The sequence below is a fragment of the Apis mellifera genome, linkage group LG9 (genome assembly GCF_003254395.2).
Source record: "Apis mellifera strain DH4 linkage group LG9, Amel_HAv3.1, whole genome shotgun sequence".
Lineage (NCBI taxonomy): Eukaryota > Metazoa > Arthropoda > Insecta > Hymenoptera > Apidae > Apis > Apis mellifera.
This window is the reverse complement of record NC_037646.1, coordinates 6,885,988-6,912,436: the sequence shown is the minus strand read 5'-3', so window position 1 is coordinate 6,912,436 and position 26,449 is coordinate 6,885,988. Positions and strand designations below refer to the sequence as shown.

General features: G+C 27.7%; 4 protein-coding genes across 5 annotated transcripts; 2 read left to right on the top strand and 2 right to left on the bottom strand.

The window, feature by feature from the left end:
* The first annotated feature begins 2,182 nt into the window (after positions 1-2,182).
* Positions 2,183-7,603, top strand: LOC727010 (circadian clock-controlled protein). Its single transcript, XM_001122724.5, has 4 exons — positions 2,183-2,353; positions 6,180-6,560; positions 6,645-6,794; positions 6,962-7,603. The coding sequence occupies exons 1-4, from the start codon at positions 2,287-2,289 to the stop codon at positions 7,108-7,110; spliced, it is 747 nt and encodes a 248-aa protein (XP_001122724.2). The 5' UTR covers positions 2,183-2,286; the 3' UTR covers positions 7,111-7,603.
* Positions 7,604-8,211: 608 nt separating this feature from the next.
* Positions 8,212-12,306, bottom strand: LOC552773 (protein takeout). 2 transcript variants are annotated; one of them, XM_625148.6, is made up of 6 exons: positions 12,191-12,306; positions 10,565-10,605; positions 9,351-9,553; positions 8,906-9,077; positions 8,641-8,790; positions 8,212-8,497 (listed from the first exon to the last, which is right to left on the bottom strand). In XM_625148.6, the coding sequence occupies exons 1-6, from the start codon at positions 12,214-12,216 to the stop codon at positions 8,343-8,345; spliced, it is 747 nt and encodes a 248-aa protein (XP_625151.1). In that variant the 5' UTR covers positions 12,217-12,306; the 3' UTR covers positions 8,212-8,342. The 2 variants fall into 2 exon arrangements, with proteins under 2 accessions (XP_625151.1, XP_016769601.1); XM_016914112.2 differs by lacking the exon at positions 12,191-12,306 and adding an exon at positions 11,943-12,161.
* A 4,491-nt stretch (positions 12,307-16,797) lies between these two features.
* LOC102656101 lies at positions 16,798-18,666 on the top strand. Its single transcript, XM_026442679.1, has 2 exons — positions 16,798-17,134; positions 18,225-18,666. The coding sequence occupies exons 1-2, from the start codon at positions 17,074-17,076 to the stop codon at positions 18,593-18,595; spliced, it is 432 nt and encodes a 143-aa protein (XP_026298464.1). The 5' UTR covers positions 16,798-17,073; the 3' UTR covers positions 18,596-18,666.
* Positions 18,667-20,658: 1,992 nt separating this feature from the next.
* On the bottom strand, positions 20,659-24,594 carry LOC726981 (circadian clock-controlled protein). Its single transcript, XM_001122696.5, has 3 exons — positions 24,378-24,594; positions 23,345-23,576; positions 20,659-21,110 (listed from the first exon to the last, which is right to left on the bottom strand). The coding sequence occupies exons 1-3, from the start codon at positions 24,448-24,450 to the stop codon at positions 20,666-20,668; spliced, it is 750 nt and encodes a 249-aa protein (XP_001122696.1). The 5' UTR covers positions 24,451-24,594; the 3' UTR covers positions 20,659-20,665.
* Between the last annotated feature and the right edge of the window lie 1,855 nt (positions 24,595-26,449).

The following is a 26,449-nucleotide window of genomic DNA, read 5'->3' as shown; positions in this document are numbered from 1 at the left end:
AATTAAATATTATTGGAAATAAAATACAATAAATTAAGGGAGTATAATAAACTGATATTAACCAAAATTAGTTTTAGATTGAAAATGAAGTTGAAAAGATTAATAAAATTAATACAATTATGTATTTATTCTATATTGTATATAATATTAATACACTTAACAAAATAAGAAGAAATGCAAGAAAAATAACCAATTAATATTATGAATGTATAAAATGTTATAAAAATATGAAAAATTTAAAATGTAGAAATAAAAAAATTGATCTGGAAAATAAGTTCAATGTATCTTTATTGATCCACACATGGTAATATTTCAATCATTTAATTCTAATCAATTTTAATTACACGCTTTTACATTCTTATAAAGGATTAAAATTCCTAATATTAATTTTACTTTGAACCATTCCTCTATCCAGTACTAAATTTCCGTCAAAAGTTCCAGAAAAAAAAATTTGCAAGGAGAACATTTCTCAAACATTTCTTATCGCTAATCAGAAACACGATTCACTTACGACACTTGATAAACAGTCGAAACAGAAAAAATCAATTAAGATTTTTCCGCCTAAAATTGCAAAAACTTTCTGTTTTTGAATGATTCACTCGGTATTTGGCGACCCAAAAAAAGAAAAAACATTTATCGATTACAAAATCGTAGCAATCCTTGTTAATCGGGATCTCTTCGATTCTCATGCTCGAAGATAAGACTAACGATTGTTTGCACGAACCATAATTTTTTTCTTATCCGTGCTCTTTCGAAATCTCGGTTTATTGCAGGAAATATTATGTGGAATTTTGCGACAAGGACGAGTGGCCTGTTAGATTAATGACGATTCATCGTGAGATGAATCATTATCGCGATTCTCGGACAGTGGCGAGAGAAATTACGAGGATGTCGTTAAAGAAGGCTATAATATTGAAGAAATTACCCGATGAGAAAAATATTTTAGCTGGGATTGAATATGTAGGTAGGCGGAGAGAAATGAAATCTTCGTTTTGTTTGATGGATTATTGTAAATTTCTATTTTCGAATCGAATTTTTCTTTTCTTTTCTTTTCTTTTCTTCTCTTCTCTTCTCTTTTCTTCTCTTTTCTTTTCTTTCCTCCCTCCCCCTCCCCCTGTAATTATTCTCTGATTACGGGGATTAAATGTATTTTATTATAAATTGGAGAAAATTAATTTTTTTTTCTTTTTTTTTCTTTCTAGTTCTTTCTAGAAAGAGAAACTTAATTTTTTTAAACATTAATATAGAGAACATAATGTAAGAATGTTAATAATAAATTGTAATAAAAATTCTTCTTAGAATTTAATAATAATACTTTGCCAGTTTATAGAAATTTAATCTCTCTATGTTTTATTTATGGTTAAATCATGTCGCGTTTTAAATCATGTTTTATTTGTTTGCGAATAAGATTTATGTAAGTTTGAATAATCTTATTATACAAAATCCTATTATATAAATACAAAATCGATTTATTCAGAAATTTATATTTTAAATATGACAAGTCTTTCGAACAAGCAACACTTTCCAATGGCTACAAGATATATATTGTGACAATTGTATAATCCGCATTAAATTATATAATTCGATCAATATACTTAATTGATTTTTCTAAACGCAGAAATTGAATGAACAAAGAAACAAACCACCAGAATAAATATCCAAAATAAGTAAAATATCAAGATATCTTTGAAAACAATTCTTACCAACTAAAATAAACAATTTCAAGACACTTTGATACCTTTGAATAAAAAGATCCAAATACCAAAGCATCTCGAATCCCTTAAATAACCAATCTTCAAAGTATTCCAAACTTGAAATCCAAACTCGAATCTTTAAAAAATCATTATTCAAAAAACAATGGAGAAACAACGGAAGAACAAAGTAACATCCTTCCTTCAAACTTCTCTCAAAGTTCCATTAAAAAAAAAAAAAGTGAAAAATCTCTATTTCCAGTTTCTCGAAAATTTTTTCCACTTTATCAATCCTGACCTAGCTCCGCGCGATTCCGCATCCAGGTTATCGCGAATTCTATCGGATGCAAAACGGGTACACGCGGTACGGCCCTGACTGAGTTAAAAGGAGGCATTCTACCGTGATAAATTTTACCATCGCTGCGAGTGGGGCGGCTCTGCCTCGCTCGGAGAAAGTGGCGTTAGTTCATATATACCGTGGCGCGCGGGCCATCGCACGCATTTTCGATATCGCTGTTGCTAATTTCGATTCCCTCCAACAACGGTACAACGTTCACCCACCAACGTCCTCCAACGACACCAGCCAGTCGACAGGATGACGTCCCTAATCGGGCTCGCTCTCATCTCCGCTTGGATCACCGGGGCTGCATTCGCCGAGCTGCGTGAGTACCGATATTTTCAATAAATAAGAGATGTATATATTTTTTTTTTCCTTTGTTTTTCATCCACGTGTGTGGATTTATTTATTTTTTTTTTTTTTAAGAGGATTAGGAGGATTAAGTAAAGTTGTTAAGTAAGGTTGAGGAGCAGTGTGTTGAGTAAGTAGTATATTTTCGTTGGAATTTTTTTTTACGAATGATAGGAAGAGGTTAAATTGTTAAATAGTTAAGTTCGTGTTGTCGAAGTGCTTGAATTTCTTTCGAGGTTTTCAAATTTCTCTCGAGATATTTTATTTTGATCTTGATCTACGTTGCGTACTTCCGTAGAAATTTGTTTCCTTTTGAAAGGATAGAGAGAAGGGATGTGATTCGTTGTTTTTTTAATAATTTGTAGAATGAATGGAACGATTAGAGAAGTTTTCTCTCTCGATAAAAATGATTCTCTTCGATTTAGCAAGATTTTCTCATAGTATATCGAGATACGATCTTTGAAAATAATGGATAATTAATTTTGTTAAAGAAAAATATTCATTTATCAATGGAAAATCGAAGATTTTAAGATTGTTAAATATTTCCTGTATTATTCTGAAGTAAGAAAATTGACGAGGATTGTTCAATTAATCCCACTTTTGTTTATTGTATTTGAAGAAAAAAGGATGTAACAAGATCGAGAGAAATATTATTTGAAAAATTCATAGATCAAAGAACTTTCAATCTCGCGTAAGCTTGACACCTTAAAAGACACGTTGTATAAAATGTGACGCAATGAACGTATCGAGAGGTTTCAAGAGTCGTTTTTGAGGTGAATGGAATCGATCCATTTCCATAAGGAAAGGGAATCGAGCTCGTATTAGAATTCCTTTCACGTTTGAATTATATATTTTTTATTCAATTATTAAATTTAAAAAAAAAGAATCACTTGCTAGAATTAAGAAGTAATAATTTCAAAGATCAGATTGCGTATAAATCAATCTCTTTAACACGACAGATGATGTATGATTTGAATAGGAGAAAGGATAATGACGAAACAAATATCGAATCAACTATCCCTCGATTCGATTTCATAATGGCGTTACGTTAAAAAAACAAAAATCAATTATGTAAATCGATCGAAGAAAAAGAAGATTGAAACAACATTGATCCATAATAGTTTAAATCATGCTCAGGTGCTATAACCTGACACTCTACATCTTGCCATATTGGGTTTCTAATCAATCTTAGTACACCTTAGAAGACTTGGATGACAAATATTTTACGAATAATTAATAATTAATAATTTCGACTATTTTACGAATAATTAATAATTCTTGAATTTTTTTTTTCTTTTATTAAATTTATTCTTGATCAAACTTGATCAAAATTCCAAAAATTGATCAAACCAAAATCTCTCGAGAAGGAAGAATCCAAATTTTTTCACGTAATGATAAAAATAACTTTGCAAAATATTTAGAAATGAAATATACTTTATCCTTTAAATTATTATCATTATTAACAAATATTAAATTAAATATTAAATTAAGAAAAAAAAATTGGATATTTTATTTGTCCGCATGCCACTTGCATTCTGCAAATATTTACGTATATACTTTCCACAAATTCCATACATTCTTCTACTCTCCCAATAATTATCATTATCATTTCTCAACAACATTCTTTTACCAATTTTTCTACATTCCAAATCAAAATCATTGTCATCTCTCAACGACACTTCGACTTCCATCCCTCCTTTGTCAATTTTTCCACGCTCTAAATCATTATCATCCCTCAATTTCGACTTCCAATCTCTCAGTCCATCGATCGACCCTTTAAAATTTCGAGCAAGAAACAACTTAAACAACGTGTACTTCGAGGAACGATCGTACTTTTCACAGCTATAGGCCACGATCTATCGATGATTGCCTGGATCCTTTCTCGAACACGTGTGCTCTCTTCCTGATGATCCCCGAGAATTCAAGTTTACAGTGGCAGAAAAAGCGAGCGTATAATTTCACTTTCTATCGAGCGTGTATCCACTTTCGATTTTAGAGACCTGGCCTCCAACCAGAAAAAAAACCGTTCCACCGTGACTCCTTAATCATCATCGTTGATCGTTCAGTAACCCTAGGCTTCGATCTGGTACGTTGATCTCGTTCGCCAATTTCCGTTTCACGAATCTTATTATAGATAGAATATAGGCAGGCAACTTTTTACTGGTAAAAATTTTGATAGATTTTTTACACAAAATTAAATTTTCGACACGTGATAAATTTTTCGATTCCCTGTGAAACTGGATTTGGATGTATAGATAAGCAAAAGTAGAAGTGCAAAATTATGGTACAAGAAGTGTAGAGAATATTTATATTATAAAAAAGAGGGAAGATGAGAAATGCAATGACAAAATTATTTTATTGCGAATAATTTACAAGTTTGAATTAAAAAAATAAAGTATTACGACTTAATAATATAATAAGTGAGTAATTACTACGATGAAACAAACGTAAAAGCGATAGAAAGATTAATTTTGTTAGATGTTTAACTGGTCGTTTAAGCAAAGGAAAGCAGGTCATTCAAATTGCTGAAACCGAGTGCAGCTAAAATAATTATAGGCTTTAAGAAACACGCGAGCAGCGTGGTTTTCACTGTTGGTTGGCATCGAAATGCCACAGGACCTTACCTTTCGCAAGGTAAAAGGAAGTTTAGCTAATGAGGGAACTTTGGTAACTCGAACGAAAATTCCAATTTTTTTAGAAACTTTGCGAAACTCGATAGGGAGAGAAACCTCGATAGTTTCTTCCTCTGTTCCATTCCAATTACTATTATACTTAGTTACAAATATATTTCGATATTTCTCTTTACAAACACTTCTGATTCTATATTAATATTAATTTTACGTGTTTTAAAAAAGAATATTCCTCCCCAAATTTTCAATCTTTTTCATAAAAATGAACTTACTTCTTCTGATCCCATTTTACGTGTTTTAAAAAAAAAATTCCTCCCCAATAAAACTTACAAACACTTCTTCTGATCCCATTTTGAGTATTTTAAAAAAGAAAATTCCTCTCTAAATTTTCAATCTTTTCCATTTATAAAAACCAACTTACAAACACTTCTTCTGATTCCATATTAATATTAATTTAAAAAAAAATTCCTCTCCAAATTTTCAATCTTTTCCATTCATAAAAAAGAATTTATCTCTTCTGATCCCATTTTACGTGTTTAGAAAAAGAAAATTCCTTCCCAAATTTTCAATAAAATGAACTTATAAACACTTTTTCTAATCCCATATTAATATTAATTTAAAAAAAAAATTCCTCTCCAAATTTTCAATCTTTTCCATTCATAAAAACGAACTTACTTCTTCTGATCCCATTTTGCGTGTTTAAAAAAAAAATTCCTCCCCAAATTTTCAATAAAACAAACTTACAAATACTTCTTCTGATTCCATATTAATATTAATTTAAAAAAAAAAATTTCTCCCCAGATTTTCAATCTTTTCCATTCATAAAAACAAACTTACAACACTTCTTCTGATTCCATATTAATATTAATTTAAAAAAAAAATTTCTTCCCAAATTTTCAATCTTTTTCATTGATGAAAACGAACTTACTTCTTCTGATCCCATTTTACGTGTTTTAAAAAAAAAAATTCCTCCCCAAATTTTCAATCTTTTCCATTCATAAAATCTTACAAATATTTCTGATCTATATTAATATTAATATTATCTATATTAATTCTATATTATTATTATCTATATTAATATTATATATCTATATTAATATTAATTTAAAAAAAGAAAACTCCTCCCCAAATATTCAATCTTTCAATAAAGAAAACTTTTCTTCTTCCCAGCACCTGGTGTAAGGCCGTGTCCACGAACGAACGACTTGATACAATACAACGTGTGCGTGCTCCAACAATTGAACGCCATAACCCCTTACCTCGCCAACGGTATCCCCTCGTTGAAGCTGCCAGCCTTGGACCCGCTCTTCCTACCCTCGTTGACGGTGGACAGAAACCTGGAAACGTTGAAGATCAAGGCGAACATGAGCCAGATTCGCGTTTATGGGGCGACGAATTTCGCGATCGACGATTTGAAGGCGAACCCGAACGATCTGTCGGTGAACATCAAGGTTCGACTTCCTCACGTGCACATGAACGGGAACTACGACGTTCAGGGAAGGCTGTTATTGCTTCCTTTGAACGGAGCTGGTAACTTCAAAGGGAATTTCAGTGAGTGAAATTTTTATGGTGTAAAGAAAGAAATGTAAGGCTGCAACATCTTCTAATTCGATGCTCTTTTCTTCCGGCACGAAGCTGACACGAAGGTGGACGTGCAGGCACAGGGCAAGGAAGTGACGGACGCGAAGGGGGTGCAAAAGATCGAGATCGACAAGTTGGTGACGAAAATTCGGGTTGAAAATGGGAACATCGAGTTGAAAGCACCTCCCAACCACAGTGCAGCTGGTAAGTTAGAATCTCTTTCCTCTGATACCAATTAATCTTGATCAAAGTACTACGTGTTCTTCTTTAATCTTTTCTTTCAAAAATTCAATTTTGCTTTCCAATTATTTTGCCCAACTTGCTCTTCTCTTCTCGTCCATTGAATTGAATGGAATTTCTTCCTTTTGCAGCCGAGGCCGCAGCAACATTCTTCAACTCGAATCCACGATTGGTCCTGGACATAGCCAGTCCGATTATCGAGGACACAGCAGCCACTGTGAGCAGAGCATTGGTCGCGAGAGCGTTGAACGTTCTTACGAAACAAGAATTGCTTCCCTAGTCCGTTAGATTAAGATGCAAGAAGTAATTATGAGTTCGACACGTTTCCTGTTTTGTTGGAGAAGAGATGATAGATTATAATAGTTGTTACTGATAATAATATTTCACACAGATACGTGAAATATATTGTATATAATTGAACGTGGTGGATTAAAAATGATAAATGATTGAGTGGAACAAAAAAATTTTTCGTGTTTAAAAATATTAAAGAATAATTAAACTTTGAAACTTCTGTGTTGTACTGCTCGATGTTGAAAATAACGTGGATAGATTGATGATAAGAAAAAGAAAAAAGGAAAAGAAAAGAAAAGAAAAGAGATTGGATAGAAACGTGTTGAAAAGAAGAGAATCTTCTTCTTCGATTTTTCTTGTACTTATAAGTAATTAAATCGTTACGATAATGATAGTAGATCTATTTTTAATATTTTCGATATGTATTAAAATGCATCATAGTGTGATTGATTATCTATTAAAATAGTATTATAAACGATTAATTGAAAATGGATAGATGATTCTCGCTTTAATTATCTTTATTGTTGTGTAAATCGTATATTAATTTTTTAATCAACTTAGTATTCTTAAATTAATTTTTTCATATTTACTTATTATTATTCTCCATTCCATTTTTATATCTTATGGGAGAAATATATTCTTTTTTGTGATTGTAAATTCTTTTCATTTAAAATTATCAAAAAAGAAAATTCTGTGTGATTCAACCATTGATAATTATTCATTCTATTTTTTTACAAAGTGTGATTTTTAAAAGCTAGAAAATAATCAGCTATACTTTTAATTTCGTCATGATTATATTCCAATCATCTGGTTTAATTAAATAGATTTAATTATAAGTTGAATAAATGTTTCAATAAATTTTATTATAATATTATATAATAATATTACATAGAAATGTACATTTTATTTTCATACTATATTCAAAACATTTTACAAATAATTTTACAAACTTTATGTACAAAATATATTGTACATTTATAATTCTCTCTCTCCCTCTCTTTCTTTCTTTATAATATATATATATATATTATTCCTTTAATTATAAAATTTACAAATTGTTAAAATTGTCTTTACAAATTTTATACATATTATAATTTAAAAACTTCCCTTCGATTATACAAAATTTCTGTATATTATATGTTAATTATAAGAGCAATGAATTTGAAAAATTAATAGAACAACTGTACAAATTTTTACAAGACAAAGTGAAGATGGATGGATTCAATCATCCGGAAACAGTTCTTTATACGTGAAAGATTTTGTGATCTTGTTTGCCACATCTGTGAAAAGATCCGCCAAGGATGTTTCCAAAACTGGAGTGATCTCGTCCAAGAATAATGCATTGTTGTTGTTCAACAGATCATGGGTGGCTGCAGCTTAAAAAAAAAAAAGAAATTATACGTTAATCTTTTGATCAAATTTCACAATTCAATCATCATTTTTATTCTAAGTTATAATTTGAATTATTCCTAGGTATGAGATTTTCTAACATTATCGAGAATCTAATTTATTAACTTACCAAGAACAGTGTCACCGCCGAACAAATTGCTAAGATGCAAATGTGCTTTGCCAATCCTGATCTTCACTTTCATCCTCTCAAAGTTCAGATAAATATCATTGTCTCTGTACACTTTGCGCGCCCGTAAAACGACGTCTGAATCATAATCGGCTTGAAAGAAGAAAAAAAAAAAATGAAAAATTAAACATTCATCAGGGAATGAAAAATAGGAAAAAAAGAAACTGTTAAATTTAGAAAGAGAAGAAAAAGAGAGAAATTTATTTACTGAACGTTCCAGTGATGTTCCCCTCCCCCGTCAACTTGAGCAAAAGCACCCTCGCGTCGATCTGATACTTCCCTTGGAAATGGAGTTTCTCAAAGTTCACCTTGAAGGTGAAGACCACGTTCTCGACATCCGCTTTGAGATCTCGAACTTTGAACGTGGATGGGCCGAACACCTAAGATAATAAAATGTAGAAAATATCGAAAATATCATTTATTTATATCCAGAAATCCAAACTTTTTTCCAAGAAAAATTTATTAACAATTTAATGCAATTTTAAGGTAACGATTTTTTATTAATTAGTTTCCCTTTTCTCAGTATTCAAGAAAAATTGTTTAGAATAGTCGATGCATATCGATTTTATTATATACTTGCAAGATTGTGGAGCTCGATATTTCTTTCAATCGTAAAAAAAAGAGCAATGTCGATAGATGTGGGACAAATTTACCCGCAAATCCGTGAGATTGACGTCAAGTCTTGCTCCAATCGGTCCCCTGGACAGGCGAATTTGCTTGAGGTATAGGGGCTCGATGGGTGGCGCCTCGAATTCCGGTATTCCAGCCGATAATTTGTCACGAAGCTGATCGATCGATCTTGTGATGCACGCGTTTATGTCCGGATCCCTCTTCTTGCACGGTTTTATGTACGACGCTGCGCGATTGTTCAATTGTTGATTAATTATCCGTTCCTTGATTGTTGGATGAAAAGGGAATTGAAAGTGAAAAAAGGGAGAATGAAAGAAGGGAGAAGAGAAAGATGGATTTGGAGAAGGAAGAAAGGGAGAGGATCTAGGATAAATGAAGAATTAGAAAAATTATAGAGGATGAGAAAAGATAATAATCGATAATAATATTTTGTTGAAGTTTATTTTGAACGATGAATGTTTATTAACTTGTAATGGTAAATTAGTAAAATTGCAATTTAATGATTCGTTTTTTAATGGAAATTTTCTTGATTTCCGAAGCATGAAGATAATTATAATAGATATCGTAGAAAAAAAAAGAATTCAAGAAATAGAATCTTGATTAATGGTATTCATATTATCCTCGTATTTTTAATTTCAAAAATAATAGATATTTCAAGTATACGTGATTCGAAATTTGATTACTTTTTTTTAGAATATTTATATTATTTAAAGATATAAATTTAATTTTTTCGAAATTCAAATTTTCAAGAAATTCCTCCAATCGATTTGTGGAAGAAATAGTGCTTGGCTATCTTGCATCGAGTTTAAGGTCGTGGCCCTCTCCTCTTTGAAGACCGAAAGTGGCACGATACAAGTGTTGAAACCACGTTTAAAATGCACGCGACATACTTCTATTTTTCTCGAAGAAAACTATTAAACCGAAATTTTGCAATCGATTCTCAAAAGTCTCGGAATCTTTTTCACGAAGATCTCTTTTGATATTTTTGAAAACAGACTCTCGTGATTAATTTGACCGTCGAAAAAATTTAGCTCGTAAAATGTAACCAATTCGAAATGGAAATAAATGGTTTAAAAATGGAAGGAATTTTTAACGGATAAAGAATGGAATCTATTTTAAGATTATTCGTGAATGATTTAAAAAGAAAAAGGTCGATAACATGTAATGAATATAGAGATTTTTTTAAATAAAATAATAAAATTGATTAAAAATGATGATATTATAAAGAAATACTTACGTAAAACGGCGAAGACTACAGGAACTAGAAGTGCCATTAGGCTGGAAAAAGAAGAAAAAACATGGCTCGATCGTATTATTAAGTATTTACGGAAAGAAATATAATTTTAACCTTGATCTATCTTAATTAACCACAAGGAACGATTTAAATAACATTTTTTTTTTAAATTTAATAATGTTTGTTTACATGTTAATTATTAAAAAAAAGTCATCTTCTATTTTGAAGGAAGAAAAATCTTAAGATCTAAAATATCGTTATATAATGTAATAAAAAAGAAAAATAAAATAATTTTGTTTAAATATTATCAAAATTTGATCTTAATAATTTTAAATAACTAGAAGAATAATTACATGTTTGTGTTCTCGTATCGACGTTTAATAAGAAATTCTGCATTTAAATCGGTCGATTATATAGATGATAGATACATATTTAAGCACGTTTCAATAAAAAAAAAAAAACTTATTTAAAGAAACGAATCAAGGCTGTACAAATATATATTATATTATTAAAACGTTCTTAAACGTGTAATTTGAAAAATAATTCTAATTAAAATCGTATACAATTATATTCAAAATAGAATTGGAACGAAAATATTAAAAGGATTGTTAAGAATTTAAGAAGAAGAAGAACAATCTAAAGATTTAATCAATTTAAAGATTCCGTTCAGCACGATAATTTATTTAAATGGCAATTATATTAAAAGTACGGCGCATCGTTCAATTATCGATTTGGACAGATTAAAATTAAATTTATAGCACAAATGAAATACAGCATTATTACATCACTATTGCATTTTCTAAACCGCAAACATATTCGATCCGCGGTTTGTGTGAAAACTTCATTTCTTCCGTATCTTTGTAAATTGTGTATTTATGCTAGTTTTGTCTCTTGCACAATATATCTCTCTTAGCAGTGACGTTCGTTAATTGAATGATACTTGAAATATTTAGAAAAGTGTAAAAAACTATCAACTTGTGTACAGAAAATCTATCCTCTGTCGACACAAATCAAGATAGACATGGACAATTGATTGACACTTGGAATATTTACAAAAGTAATATAAAGAAACATTTACTGTTTGAAAAAAACAAATTTCTAAAACAAACTATTTTTTCCAAAAACAGAATTTTAATTGTTTCACTTGCATATCCAATTCTTCTCAGTCTAAAATTGAAAAACTATCAATCACCAATTTATACATATATATATACAGAAAACCTACCCTTTGAAATTTATTCAAATTGTCAACAAATCAAGATTAAGAAAAATAAAATAAACCTCTGAACTTTTACTTTTACTTTTTTTAACTTATTTAGATATATCATCATTTCAAGAAAAATCAATTCCAGAGAGAAAAATTGATATGAAACCGTTTTACCTTCATTCATCGTATCAATAATCGATCTAACTCATAATCTCCATCGGTCACAATTTAACAAACTTCCCTCTTCCGAATACGAATAATTTTTAAGAAAATTCAAATTCGCACAAACATCACCATTTTCCACCATTTCCTTCCCTTCCAGTTGAATCACACGATCGATATACCATATAATTGAAACGAATATGCTTGCACTAGTGCTGGAGGATGGTCTGGAGAGAGGAGAAAGAGAAAATCGTTCGTACCAAAGTCGTGGAAGAAGAGCGTGCATCGCGGCAGATACTGGACGACTAGCCGACGATCGAAAGACGGGGGGATGATATCTATAAACCCACGATCCCCGAGCAACGGTGTGCAAGGATTGCCTTATCGCAATCAGACATGTTGATTACCTCGTGCCAGTTGTCGGTCATTGGTCCAGCCCATAGTGCCGATGGCTGGAAAACGGTGGTCGACTTGGCGTCGAATAGCCTTTTGCCACGATCCATCCAAGTTTTCCCTTCGCCAATTTCGCCAATTTCGCTCGCTCGAATTCTGCCGAGATAGAGAGATTTTTAGAGAGAAGGATGGAAGTGGAGAGGAAGTTGAAGTTTTTTATTTAATTAGAGAAGGGGTGCAGAGTTTGTTTTAATTTCGTTTGGGTACATCGAGAGTGATTCTGAAGGATTTTTGAATAAATATTGAGAGTGAATTTTTGTAAAGTTTCAGTTATTTTAAAGGATGTTTAAATGTTAAATTGGAAAATTCAGAAAGAATTTAAATTTGAAGGGAAGAAGTATCGAATAAAAAGGATTTAAAGATTGAATTTAGAATTGCAGGAGAAGAAATAAAAGAAGAATAATTTACGTGACTTTTCTCTCGAAAAAAAGATTATTCGTGACAAATAAATTTGTTGAAATTAAATCCTGGATTATAATGAATAATAATACGGCATTTAATAAAAGAATATTATAAGAATGGAATTCGTTGAATGGAAAAGGAGATAATAATCAAATTGAAATGTATAAATAGACTTTTTTAATACACGTAAACGTAATAAATTAGCAAATCATTCTTCAAAGGCGGCCTAGAAACATGTATTGAAGGGGGAAAAAAAAAATTATTTTATTTTATTTTCAAGAATCCTCAAGAAGAATTTCTTTATGTAATGACAAAATATAGAGAGAATTATAACGTAAAGAATTTACAATTACACGCGTTAGTTGTAAAAATGAGAAATGTGCGCGCCAGTGAAATTACAAACCGTGTAACTTCGTAAACAATCGTAAATCATAGTAAACGTTACGCCATTCACACAAATTCGGATTGCTTAATTGTATAATATTTTGTATAACGTTTTTTCTTTTTTTTCTAACAAGCCAAATCGTCTGTAACGAGTTAAATAACAAGTTTCATCAAGGGATGTAGCAAATTATTGGAGAATCGATCGAAACAGTGAGGAGAAAGGAGGAAAATGCATGGAAAATTTACAAAGATAAATTGTATAAATTTTATGACACGCGTAAGAGATGGAAAATTCATAAAAGTTCAATTTTAATTTATTCTTGGAAAAATTTATTTCTCAAATATAATAATATTCTGTAATAATTTTCAATCTCTGGTACAAATGAATTTGAAAAAATGATTTCAAATAAAAAGAAATTCGAATTACTTAGAAATAGAGAATAAAGGATTTTCAATTTTCCCGCCACAGCTTCAAACGCGAAAATTTTTTTTTCTATTTTTTACAAATCAAAAGATACTTTTTTTTTTAATTTAACTTTGAGAACGATTTTAACACACTTTTTTAAATAATATTACAATAATGTAATATTGAGATAGATTTTTAAAATTAAATTAAACAATTTATTATCTGTGAAAACTTTTTCCTATATTCCTCAATTGTATAAAATAAATTTACAATAGCAGGAGAAGTACGTCAAAAGAAACGTTAATATTAATTCACCACAATTCCCATTTTTCCATGTGATGTCGTAAAATCAACCAGTGTCAGCAATATCGCTTTGCATTGCAAATCGAACGATTCTCGGTTGAATTGTTACGTGCTGTTAATTTTAACAGTTACATATGAATATTGATGCAATTTTACAGTCTACTTGAAGAAAGTAATCGAAAGTCTTCGAAACTCGCAAACAATTTGGTAGAAACGCGATAAAAATTTAAAAAAAAAAAAAAAAAGAAAGAACGAAGAATTTCACAAAATTCTGATACAAAGATCTAATCGTTTCTTTGGCACAGAGACTTCCCAATTACCTGTACTCAAAATTATCAAAATATTACACTCAAAAAATTACTTATTTTTATCTGTGAAATTTGTTTCAAAAAAAATTTCAACCTCTCCTTTCCCTTTTGATCTCTCAGAAATGAATCTAAGAAACTTGGATTCGATTTAAATCGATTCCTAATCGAAATTTGCGAAGGAGAGCACGCATGCAAGTGCAATTATCCAGATCGCCGCCCGAATACCGAATACTGGGTCTATTAACAAATAAGAAATTCCACAATGATCGCTTCGCTCGATCGTTAAAACCGGTGGTAACCGGTGGATCGAAATAAGTAATCGGCGATGTAAAAAGTTAATTGCGAAACGAAACGATCCACGGCGTTAGATCGGCGTTCTTCCGCCATTGGCGCTGCGATCCGGATAGGTAGGGGATGAAAAGAAAAAAGAGGGAAAACGATCGGGCAAACTGATTTCCGCGATTTTTACCTCGTGACGGCGAAAGTAAAAGATCGAAATCCTTCGATCCGTGACAAAATATGCGAGCAAAGTTGAACATTCGATCTTGATTACTACGTTTCGAGTTGTAAGTATCGTACTTCGTGATAAATTGCAACACGGCCGCCAAATGTGAATTTTATCTCGTTCTTTTTCTTTCTCTCGTTTTTCCTTTAATCGTTTCTGTAATTTGTATCGACATCGTGATGATGTTTCCTTGAATTCTTCGAAAAAGAGTGTCGTATTTTCAAATTGATCGAGTTGTAAATATTTTATTGGAAAATAACTCTTTTGTGATATATATATCAATAAATATTAATCCAATATCCTTAAAATTTAATTAATCGATAAGGTTTAATCGATTCGTTTAACAATTTCAATATGAAGTCAAAGAATTGTTCATAATTCAATATTTTAATTAAATTGTATATATATATATATACATAATAATTTATATATAATAATATTTATATATTATAGAATGTATATAAATATTATTATATATAAATTATTAAAAATATTATATTATATATATTATATAATATTATAAATATTATAGAATAATAATTTATTTAAATTTTGCATTGAATACAAAATCAAAACAGGAAATGAAAATTGTATCAAACAAATATTTTGTCTTTTTCTTACAATACAATTGTATCATAGATAGCGTCTGAACGTTTCGTTTCTTCACAAGAATAATAATAGAAAGATTTTTTTAATTTTTAACTCGAATACAAAGATAATAAGTAAGAAAGAAACGGTAATAAATTCAGTAGTTTCTCTTATTATACTTTCGTTGCTAGTATACAATTAAGAGAGAACAAGTCATAGTTCTTCGTCTGCTACTCGAGCATCGTCTGACTTCGTACAATCCACTTTCTCTTGTTCTTTTATACCTTATCCCTCCTTCGTACTTCTCTACTATGAGAATTATACTCTATCTTCTATATAATATTTTATCTTAATATTTTTATCTCTTTTTGAAATCTTTATTCTAATACAAACAAATTGGCTATTAATTAAATAATTTATTGTCGATTAATTATACGTACATGAGATGTTATATGTTAATCAGAAATATCAGAGATTTTGAGGAGAAAAAAAACTTTCATATGGATTGAATTGAAAAGAAAAATTAGAGAAAATTTAAATTTTTTTAATTAAATCTCTGATCAATCTCGTGTCTTCTTGATTTGAAGAAGAAGAATCAATGATTTTTATATTTGTAATGATTTTTTTGAAAAAATTTTAAATTAAATTCTATTCTTATTTCAAATAATTATTTAAAATTTATTATTTAAAATTGTATTATTTAAAATTTATTATTTATTTATAGATAGATAATGTAAGATCGAATTTCAATATTTTCAGATGATAGCAGAAGTTTTTTTTTATTCTAAAAATTAATTTATTAACTATTTTAGTAATAAATTACTCGAAAAAATGCAGAAGAATTAGATTTTTATGTGTATGATAAAATCGAGAAAAGAAAAAAATTATTTAGTCAACTTTTCTTTTTCATTATGATCAATGATCTTAAATATTTACGCAAAATATTTAAATGTAATATGACGTATATATATAAATTATAAATTCTCTAATATTTCAAATAAAAAATTATTTATAATTTAATTACTTTGTTGATTACTTTGTTATTTTGTTATTTGGTTATTTTCTGATTCTCATGATTCATGACTCATTCTCATGATTCTAATAAGAATCACAAGATTTTTATTTTTATAAATTTTTATATTTATTGATATCAAATGTATTATGAAATATATGAAAATTAAATGAGCAAAAAAAAAAATGATCTCTATGTTATGTAATTCTGTTACATTCTTTCTTCAATGATAAATAATAAATAACAATATAAAAACATCGCTTTATCTAGTACAAATTTAAGTTGTTTACAACTTATAACTTGAAACAATATCAATTTGAACTTAATTTTGTTTAAATAATTTAATTTATAAATTCAATATTAATTTTCACAAAGATATCTTTGTAGTTTCAATAATAATTATAAAACAAACAATTTCAAATCTGAAATTGTTATTCTAACATAATAATCTCTGAACTTTGAATAAATAAATCTCAATTAATATTTTTTGCATACCAATTTTTATGTAGAATTTTTATGTAGAATTGACCTTCGAAAGATCTACGAATATACGTGCATATATAAGATAAATACCTTGTACATGTATTGAATTTGAATAGTCTTTAATCGTGACTATGGATTTATTGTTTACACAATTATTATTTACAATTATGCAAAAATATCTCGTATCTTGATCATTCATATAATATACTCTTAATTACTCAAGTTCTATATAATATGTTTTCAAAACAAATGAAGATCAGTTTCTTTGTTAAATTGGTTGAGTTCAGTAACAAGAAAAAATGTATGCCAAGTATCTTCTTGTAATCATAGCCATTATTGGAAATACGATATCTGAAGTTCGTAAGTATATTTTAATTAAAATTAAACAAAAGGAAAATAATAAAATAATAAAAATTGAATTCAAATTGAAAATTGTATTCCAGAAATTCTCAAAATTGTCAAAAGTAATTTTTTTTCTTCTTTCTTTTCTTCTTTTTTGAAAGATATCTGTTCCACCAAAAATCTTAATAAATTCTCTGAAATTCCTCAAATTTAGATTCTTGGTAATTGATATAATATCTGCGTAAATAATTGAAAAGTTAATATATATATAAAAAAATAATTTAGATAGATAAAAATCGATTAATATATAATAAATTTAATATAAAAAAGTTTATAGAAAAAGATGATTTACATTGGATTTACATTCAATTTATATGATGAATTTTACATTGGAAATGATTATCATTTTGAATCAAGGGAAGGTCGAGCAATACGGAAAAACATTTTTTTCATTTAAATTCAATGTTGTAGTAGGTACATCTAATGGCACATGAAAATTAAAATAATCAAGATTGGATATTGGACAAAGAAATTTTGATCGCTCAATTACTCTAAATTGTAATGTTACATCTATAAACTTTACCAAATTAATTTTATCAAATAAATTTTTAATAATATAATCTTAAGAAATCTTAATAGAAATTCTATAAAATATTTTGAAAATGTATAAATTCTTGATTTTAAATAAGTTTAAAATATAAAATAAATAAAGAAAGAAAGATTTCATATTCCACATTCTATATCGACTATATTATGAAATAAATTATTCTATAGACATAAAATAAATTCTATACACATAGAATTGTTAATATTTTAATATTTGCATAATATATAATAGAAATGCATATCTTTTTTCTATTCTATTTATTAAAACAAAATAATGTCAATGTCGTTATATTCAATAACTTTTTTCCAGAATATTCTAGAACACAACCATCCCTCGATCTCAAATCCTATTCCTATTAAATACAATTATAATGGAAAACAATTTACATGTCAAAAGGATAAAGAAATACAGAAATGTTTAATCTCAGAAAATGAAACAAAAAAAGAAAATTTCAGATAATACATATAAAAAATATCGATAAATCACGTACTCGGTTTTCAGCTTCGTACATCCAAATTTGTGGTCAAAGGAATCCTAATCTCGATGATTGCGTCCTCAAAAGCATCAAAAATTTGAAGAGAAAGCTCATTGAGGGAATTCCCGAAACAGACATAATGTCAATAGAGCCGTTTTTGCTCAATAATATAACGATTATCGACAAGCCTAACATTAAGATTGTTGGCATGAACGTGAAATTGCATCACTTATCGAATTTTCATATAGAATATTTGCACTTGGATCTCGAGAAAATGGAATTGGACATCAATCTTCATTTTGATAAAAATGAAATCAATGTTGATTATAACATGATCATAAATGTTTCCGTCCCTTTACAGAAAAATGGATCGTTGACTTTGAAAGGGGATAAGTAATCTGATTATTAATTCTTAACACGAAAATATAATCGATAATAACTCTTTAATACGTGTTTTTAATATTTTAAATTTCCAAATTAAATTTTTAAAAATATTCAAAATGTAATTCTTAGTTAAAATATTTTTTTTAATAATTTTTATCTAGATCTACCATAAATAAGTATAAAATAAGAAATATTTATTTTAAAAAATGGATAAATATATGTATATTTATATTTAATAATAGTTAATTTTTAATTTGCAATATAAAATATTTGATGTATATTTTTATATCAATTTTTAATTTTATCGTATTCATGGATAAAATAATGAATATTTTTAAAAATATTTAATTTCTAATAATTCTAAGTAAAACTTTTGTCAAGGATACAACAATGATAATAAATTTCGTTTACAGAAATCGTAAAAACAAAGATGAAATTATTCTTGGAAAAAATAGAACGCAATGGTAAACAATATCTTTATTTCAAATCGATAAATCTAAATCTGAGTATCGGAAAATTGTCTTTCGATTTCGATTCGAATAATTTCGATATTTTGAAAGAAATGTTAACTACGATTGATAATAAAGAGACATTAAAAATCCTCATACCTAATTTAGAAAGGATCATTTCAGAAAATTTTCTTGAATTATGCAACAATTTCTGTAAACATTTCACTTTTGATGAATTACTCCCCGACAGGGAATGAAAAAGATTGGTCGAATTTGTTGCGACAATTTTTTTGTGCAACGATGTATTTTTTAATTTTTTTTTTCTTTTTTTATTAAGCAGTTAAAATATTCTTTTCAATTATTTTAAGATATTTTTCTTTCGAGCATAGCATTCAATGAGTCAAGAATCAAGAAAAATATAACAATTTTAAATAATTGAAAAAAGTGAAAAAAAATTTTAAAAATGAAAAAAAAAATAAATAATTAATTTAAATAAATAAATAATTTAAAAAATGCATAAATAAATATGTAAGTATTAAAATACTAATAGTTATTGTTACTTGACACTAATATTACGTCATTATAATGTTAAATAAAGTTGTAATGTTAGAAAGTGATTAAAAATTTTGTAAAAATCTAAAAATATCCTATCTTTCAGATTCTTTTTTTTTTATTACAAAATTGTAAAATTTCTTTCTAAAAATTTTATTTTCATTTCTCAATTTATCAAGACAATCAAGAAAAACTTTTTACATAATTAATAAAAAATTGTTCTGATAATTGTAATTTGTAATTTGTTTATTTCTCATATTTTAACCTCATATACATTACACTATAACGCATAATTGATTAACAATCAAATTGTCCAAGAATCAAATTATCAGAAGAACAGTAATACTTATTTTTTGTACTTGTGAATCACAAAAAAAAAAATTGACAATTCTTACTTTCAAAGTACAAATTCAAATGAATTATCATTTTTGAATGTGTAATAAAATTTTATAATAAAATTCAGATCTAAACCCTCTTGTACAATAATATACTATAATGCTTCGTTAAACAGTTATTAATTCATATAAAGAAATATTTAAATACAATATTTTTAGAAAATCTTAATCTTATTGTTCTTTTCCATTGCACAACATATGAATATTTGATAAGGAGATCATAAAATAAATGTTTGTTAAAGATATTTTATCTAGTGAAAATAATAACCAGTTAACAAAGCATTATTACCTACTAATTAATTACATTAATGAAATTACTGAATTACAATTTGTTTTACAAAATTACAAAATTTTCTTAATTATTCCTTATTAATCTCAATTGTGAACCACAAGAGATTTTCACAAAATGATTTTTGAAATCGTATTATTATTAATCCAAATTCATAAAAAATCATCATTAATGTTTCAAAACTTGATACAATATTAATTTCATAATGAAAATAATAGAAAGGTTTTTTAAATTTTTTAAATTTACTCCTAAGATTTCATCAATTTCACTATCTACCAAATTTGTTTTATCATCATAGAAAAAAAAAATTACTATTTCATCAAATTTCATTAATGATATTAATACAATACAATTCAATCGTTCAAAAAGATTTGGATCCATCATTTATCTAAAAATATCTATGATTCTGGGAAAAGTTTCTCATAAGGGAACTGCTTCAGAATACTGTTCGAAATATCAGTGAATGTATTCGAGATGGCGTTCTCGATGATAGGCGTTATTTCTTTTAGAAAAGAGTCGAAATTACTATTGATGGCAACGTTGATAGCATCTCCAAGAACTGGATCACCGCCGAAAAGATTGTCCAACTTCAAACTAGAGCCAGATCCAACGAAGATCTTGGTTTGAAGATCGGCCAGTTTTAAGTAATTCTGACCATCCTTTCCCTTTGTCATCTCCATTTGCAATTTCACAAGTGCCTTGCAATTGTTGAACTGACCATTCAGGGCTCCACTTCCACGAATTCGTAGCAACAGTAGTTGTCCATCCACGTCGTATTCCCCTTTTATGATGAGATTTGAAAAATCCAAATCGACCACGAAATTTAAAGTGTCTATGTTGCTTCTGCGAATGATTAAAGAAAATATTTCAATTAGAAGATTATTTGGAAAATTTTTCCTCAAAAGTTAATTCAATTAATCGAATCTCTTGATTGTTTTACAATTTCTATTTAATATTGTCATAATTAATTAACACAACATTCTGAGATAATTTTTTTTCTATGATCATTAAAAAATTAATATCTTTAATGAAAAATTGCTTGTAATTTTAAAAAATAATTGAAATACAGAATTTCTTGGAAAGAAATTTTTCGACAACAATTCTTCCATTAACGATTCACCCGCCATTGACATTCATCGTTTCCGTTCAGATGGTTTCCGTGGGTTCCATATCTTTTTGCGATCCTCGTATCATGCGTTCGCCATACAAATTATTTCTAACTAGAACCGCAAGAGTTCGTGTCATGGCCATTACCTCGTGCACACGTAGAATATTAAACGACGGATCTCTTTATTTAAACTTTTCTTTTTTTTGTCTATGAGTCACACGAGTCAATAATTAATTATGTATCACATTTTCGATAAACTTATATTGCCTCGATCTTAAATTAGCAGAGGAATTAGATTAACTCAAGATATTATAATAAGAAAGTGATATTATAATAAAGTATTTGTAATAACTTCAATAATCAAAAAAATATTATGTATAGAAAAGAATAATAATTTAATGTATAGTAATCTAGAAATTTATTTCTGAATGAAAATTAATAATTTCATTAAATGAATTGAGAGAAATTGAACAATTCTATTCCCTGATATTAAAATTTCAAGTTGAACTTCGAATCAAGTTTTCGAATTTGATTTTTATTTTCATGGATGTCTTTAATCCATTGACAAGACAATGTCTTCATTTCCAAGACAGGTCGTTCATCGCTGCAACTCGTAACGCGTCTCATTATTTTTGACATAATGACGAACCCATTTCTGTTTTACACGTCACGTTATGTAATCTCTCTCTTTCTTTTTTTTTTATTTTTTTTATTTTACTAAGTCTCTTTACACGTTTTTTCCTTTCGCATCAAATAATTAGAATGACATTCATTGAAATACAACTTGATAATCGAAATTAAATTCATCGTTGAATATTGATTTACAATTAATTTCAATAATTGAATATGGTAAATCAACTATGTAGGAATAATAATGGCGAAAAAAAAACTAAGATAATTATGCGAAGAGAGAGAAAAAAATTTTTGCAAATTTTACGCCATTATAAATAATGATCGCGATTCATCATAAATTCTAAATGTTTTATTCACGCTTAATTCATGGTGTTTTCCTTGAATAATTTTTTGTTACGGATACCTAATGATCTTTATGATCGATTATTAGTTTTTCTTAATTTCTTTTCTATAATTTATTATATAAGATATAAAATTCAACAATGAAATAAGGAACTAATGTCACACGATAATAAAGAATTTCATTAACCAGAAGAACGAAGAATATCCTTGTATATCCTTGGATATTGAAAGAAAAAAAATCTCTGCAGAATTTTTTATTTTGATATTTAATAAGATAAAATGATTGCAATAATTTTTATTTTGATATTAATTTGATGTAAATTAACATTGGATATCTTTAATGGTCAAGATCATTTTCTTTTATTTAAAGAAAAAAAGGAGGAAAAAATGAAGAATAAATTAACAAGTGAATCATTCGAGATATTCATTCCAGCATTCATTTAATCGATTTACTTTTATAATCATATTCTACCACTTCAACTTTAATTACTGAAACAATTCTACGATCTACATGAAAATCAAGAATGAAATCAAAATAATAATAATAATGAAGATCAGAATGAGCACAATAATTAATTTTAATTAAATTTAGCAATTAAATTTCTCAGAATTTTGAATGAATGAAACACGGTTCTTTTAAAAGTTTTACAAACGCATTGTGTTTATTCAATATTCAATTCATTATTTAATTTTTTCAGATAATTTAAATGTTAAAAATGGTATTAAAGAACATAAATTTAAATTTTCTACTGAATTTCGAAATTTTGAATATATATATATATATATATATAAAATTATATCATTCTAAAAATTGTTTAAATTCGATAAATAAAAATTAAAAATTGAATTTTAACAATGCTTTAGAAAGTTAATACTCAAAAGGGAAATATGTAACATTTTTTAAAATTTTCTGACATTTAATTTAATCGATTTTTTGAAATTTTAAATTTATTTTATGTGAAATTAATTTTTTAGCAATTTTTTTTTAACTTACTTCAATTTCGTTATAGTGAAATTACTTGCTCCATATACTTTGATGTTTCTCAGCTTCAATTTAACATTTTCTTCAGTCGTGGTTATCAATTCCTTTAACAAAAATGGTTCCAAGGCGGGTATATTGTATTCTGGTAATCCTGTATTTAAGTAAGGCCTAAGATGATTCACACTATCCGTTATGCATTTGCTCAAATTTGGATCGTTCTTTTTGCAAACGTGAATGAAATCGGCTGTAACAAATTTTACAAATTTATTGATTCAATAATTTTTCAAAAAAAAATTATAATTTGATCAAAATTGAAAATATTCTTTTCATTTAATGTATTAACAATGCATTATTACATTTCATATTCAATTTAAAAATTGGTTATGATTATTTGATTTTTAGCAGTTTTAAGAAGAAATAATAAATTTATCATAAATTAATTATTATTTTTAAATTCTGACCAATCTTCATTTTGAAACAAATCTTTAAAAATATGTACATACATTTTTTTGTAATTGTTGCTTTATATATAATGATGATTAAAAATTGAATCAGGTGATTTTCTTTCAGGTGAATTATGAAGAATTGTGTATAATAATCAAATTAAATGTCGATCAAATGTTTAGTGGAAAAACTTGCTTAATTCGATAAGAATATGTAATGATAAAATATAAAAAAGCAAAATGGAAAAAAAGATTGTAAATTTTAACGATTTAAAAACATAACTATCTTCTATATTTTTGAAACCTTTTTGATGCAAATGTTTTATCATTAAAATATGATGTAAATATTTCAATTTCAATTTTTTCCTGTTAAAAAGAATAATATAAAAAAAAATTATTATATCTCTACCTTTTTTAATCTCTTATTCTAATTCCCTCGAATAATTATAAAAAATTTTTTCTGATCCAATATCAACAAGAATTCGAAACGTAGCAATATCAATGTATATTTTCCAGATTATTGATTCTGATTAAAAATTCTCATTCGAAGAAAACTTAAAAAAAATGGCAAAAAAAAAAAAAATTGAAAAAATATCACTTACGCAAATCACGCGCAAAAACAGTGGCAAAAACAGTGACGATTACGATCGATCCGATTACCGTGATCTTGTTCATCTCTTCTTCTTTCTAGGAAATCAATTTTTCGAGAGGAATAAAGTATTACAATCTCTAAAAACGAACTGAACAAGATTATGAATGTCAAGAGCAAAGTAATCATTCATATGATCAGATAGTCTGTCTAGAAGTGAATACTGTTGTGGTTAGCCCCAAGTTCTTATAGTTCCACCTTTCTCCCCCTCTCTGACCAATTCTCTTCAGTTGTTGTTCGATGATATTTTGCTCTACAGCATCCAGATCACGAATTCTGAGCATGTGATCGTGTCAAGACTCGTATCGTGATACTATTCATTGTTTCAACGTTAATATAAAACGAAAATGTCGTGTCGTAAATCATATTATCTAATTAAACGAATATACATCTAACCAAGGATTGATTTTATTTACGAAATGAAATTTATTTAAATATACATCTCTAATATCTTGAGTAAAAAGTTGAAAAAGTACAATGAACTTGTAATTATTTCGAGCAACAATTTTGTGAAAGAATAACAATTGCCAATAAGATGATCGCGATTAATTTTCAATTTTTATAATCAACTCGATTACGTGTCTTTAATTATTTGAGATACGACAAGATTAATCTTTTTCCCAACTCTTGGAAAAATCTCTCTGTTGTCTGATGCATTAAGCGTTTCATTTTTTTATTTCAATTTTGACGTATAAGCATAATAAATTCAATCTTCAAATATAAAAAAAAAAAAATAGCGTAGAAAATTAGCAATATCGTTTAACCAATATATCAAAATCTTTATGCATCATCAAATTAAAATACAAAATACTGTTAATTATATTTTTATTTATCCTTCGATTGAAAAAAACAAAACGAGGAGACGATCAAACAAATAAAAATCTTGCCGTCCCGTACAACAATAATAATTGTATTTACACTTGAAATTATTATTATTTTGAACGAAATTTATTAATAAAGAAATTTATTAACACGAGATTAATCAAGGTAGAAATGGTACTTCGAACTCGTCCTTCGGCTGTGTTATCGAATTACGAATTTACGAGCCAATATCGTGGATCGTTTTCGATTTTAATCGCATGTTTCTTTCTTGAAAACAAAAAAAAAAAAGAAAAAAAGAAACAGGAATAAACGAGCTAGTAGCAGTATATAGCACACGCAGCCGGTGGAAAGAAAATACGCATTTGGAATAATAGATGCGATGGTATCTTCGTGGTTTTTCAACGCGTATACCGTACTTCGAGGAATTCGCCATTTTGATTCCTCCTCGTCTTCGAACATCTTCGCACTTCCTCGTGATTCGTGAATGCATGATTCGACGATATCATTGATATTTAATAACAGATTTATTAAGATTATATTTATCTTGGAATTTTAATTTAGGAATTAGGTAAATATTTTTATCCCTTGGACTGGTGTATTGGAGTTGATTTTTATATAAAATCAATTATAATACAAATTTTAGATTTTTAAAAATGCCTTTTTGTTTATAATATATCCAGACAGACTTAATCATAAGAGTCTAAGTGCGGAAATATTGTTTAAGTTAAAATAAAAATGCAAATCCAAGGAATACATGTTTCGAAACATGAATTATTAATTAAGTTCTTATAAAGATTAGTAATATTATTTACATGTATTTATAATATTTTATGTATCGAAATATGATCACGAAAAAGGAAAAGAAAAGAAAACTAGAAATATATAAGTGTGTGTGTGTGTGTGTGCGTGTATGAATATGTAAGAAAATTTAAAGATTTTTTTTAAGAGATAATTCCTACATTTTAGCTTCAGTTTTACAAACAGTATCAATCTTTTTGTTATAAAATATCGTTGAGTTGAGAAAAAATGCAAGATTAAAAATTCCCTTTTACGATATAATTTCTTTTTTATATTTTAACATTTTTATTTAATGGGATACATTAACGAAGTAAATAAATAACTGTCATCTTGGAATCTCAATGTAAACTTGTATCACGGCATTGAATTGCACAAAGTAAAAAAAAAATTATTGGTATTTACTGG

Excerpts from the sequence above, each read along its gene's own strand:
- LOC727010 (XM_001122724.5), top strand. The coding sequence starts at position 2,287 with ATGACGTCCCTAATCGGGCTCGCTCTCATCTCCGCTTGGATCACCGGG. Across the intron at positions 2,354-6,179 it reads GGCTGCATTCGCCGAGCTGC|CACCTGGTGTAAGGCCGTGT; the intron begins GTGAGTACCGAT and ends TCTTCTTCCCAG. Across the intron at positions 6,795-6,961 it reads TCCCAACCACAGTGCAGCTG|CCGAGGCCGCAGCAACATTC; the intron begins GTAAGTTAGAAT and ends TTCCTTTTGCAG.
- LOC552773 (XM_625148.6), bottom strand. The coding sequence starts at position 12,216 with ATGCACGCTCTTCTTCCACGACTTTG. Across the intron at positions 8,791-8,905 it reads GAACATCACTGGAACGTTCA|CCGATTATGATTCAGACGTC; the intron begins GTAAATAAATTT and ends TCTTCTTTCAAG. Across the intron at positions 8,498-8,640 it reads CGGCGGTGACACTGTTCTTG|CTGCAGCCACCCATGATCTG; the intron begins GTAAGTTAATAA and ends TTTTTTTTTAAG.
- LOC102656101 (XM_026442679.1), top strand. The coding sequence starts at position 17,074 with ATGTATGCCAAGTATCTTCTTGTAATCATAGCCATTATTGGAAATACG. Across the intron at positions 17,135-18,224 it reads AAATACGATATCTGAAGTTC|CTTCGTACATCCAAATTTGT; the intron begins GTAAGTATATTT and ends CTCGGTTTTCAG.
- LOC726981 (XM_001122696.5), bottom strand. The coding sequence starts at position 24,450 with ATGAACAAGATCACGGTAATCGGATCGATCGTAATCGTCACTGTTTTT. Across the intron at positions 23,577-24,377 it reads TGTTTTTGCGCGTGATTTGC|CCGATTTCATTCACGTTTGC; the intron begins GTAAGTGATATT and ends AATTTGTTACAG. Across the intron at positions 21,111-23,344 it reads TTCACTATAACGAAATTGAA|AAGCAACATAGACACTTTAA; the intron begins GTAAGTTAAAAA and ends AATCATTCGCAG.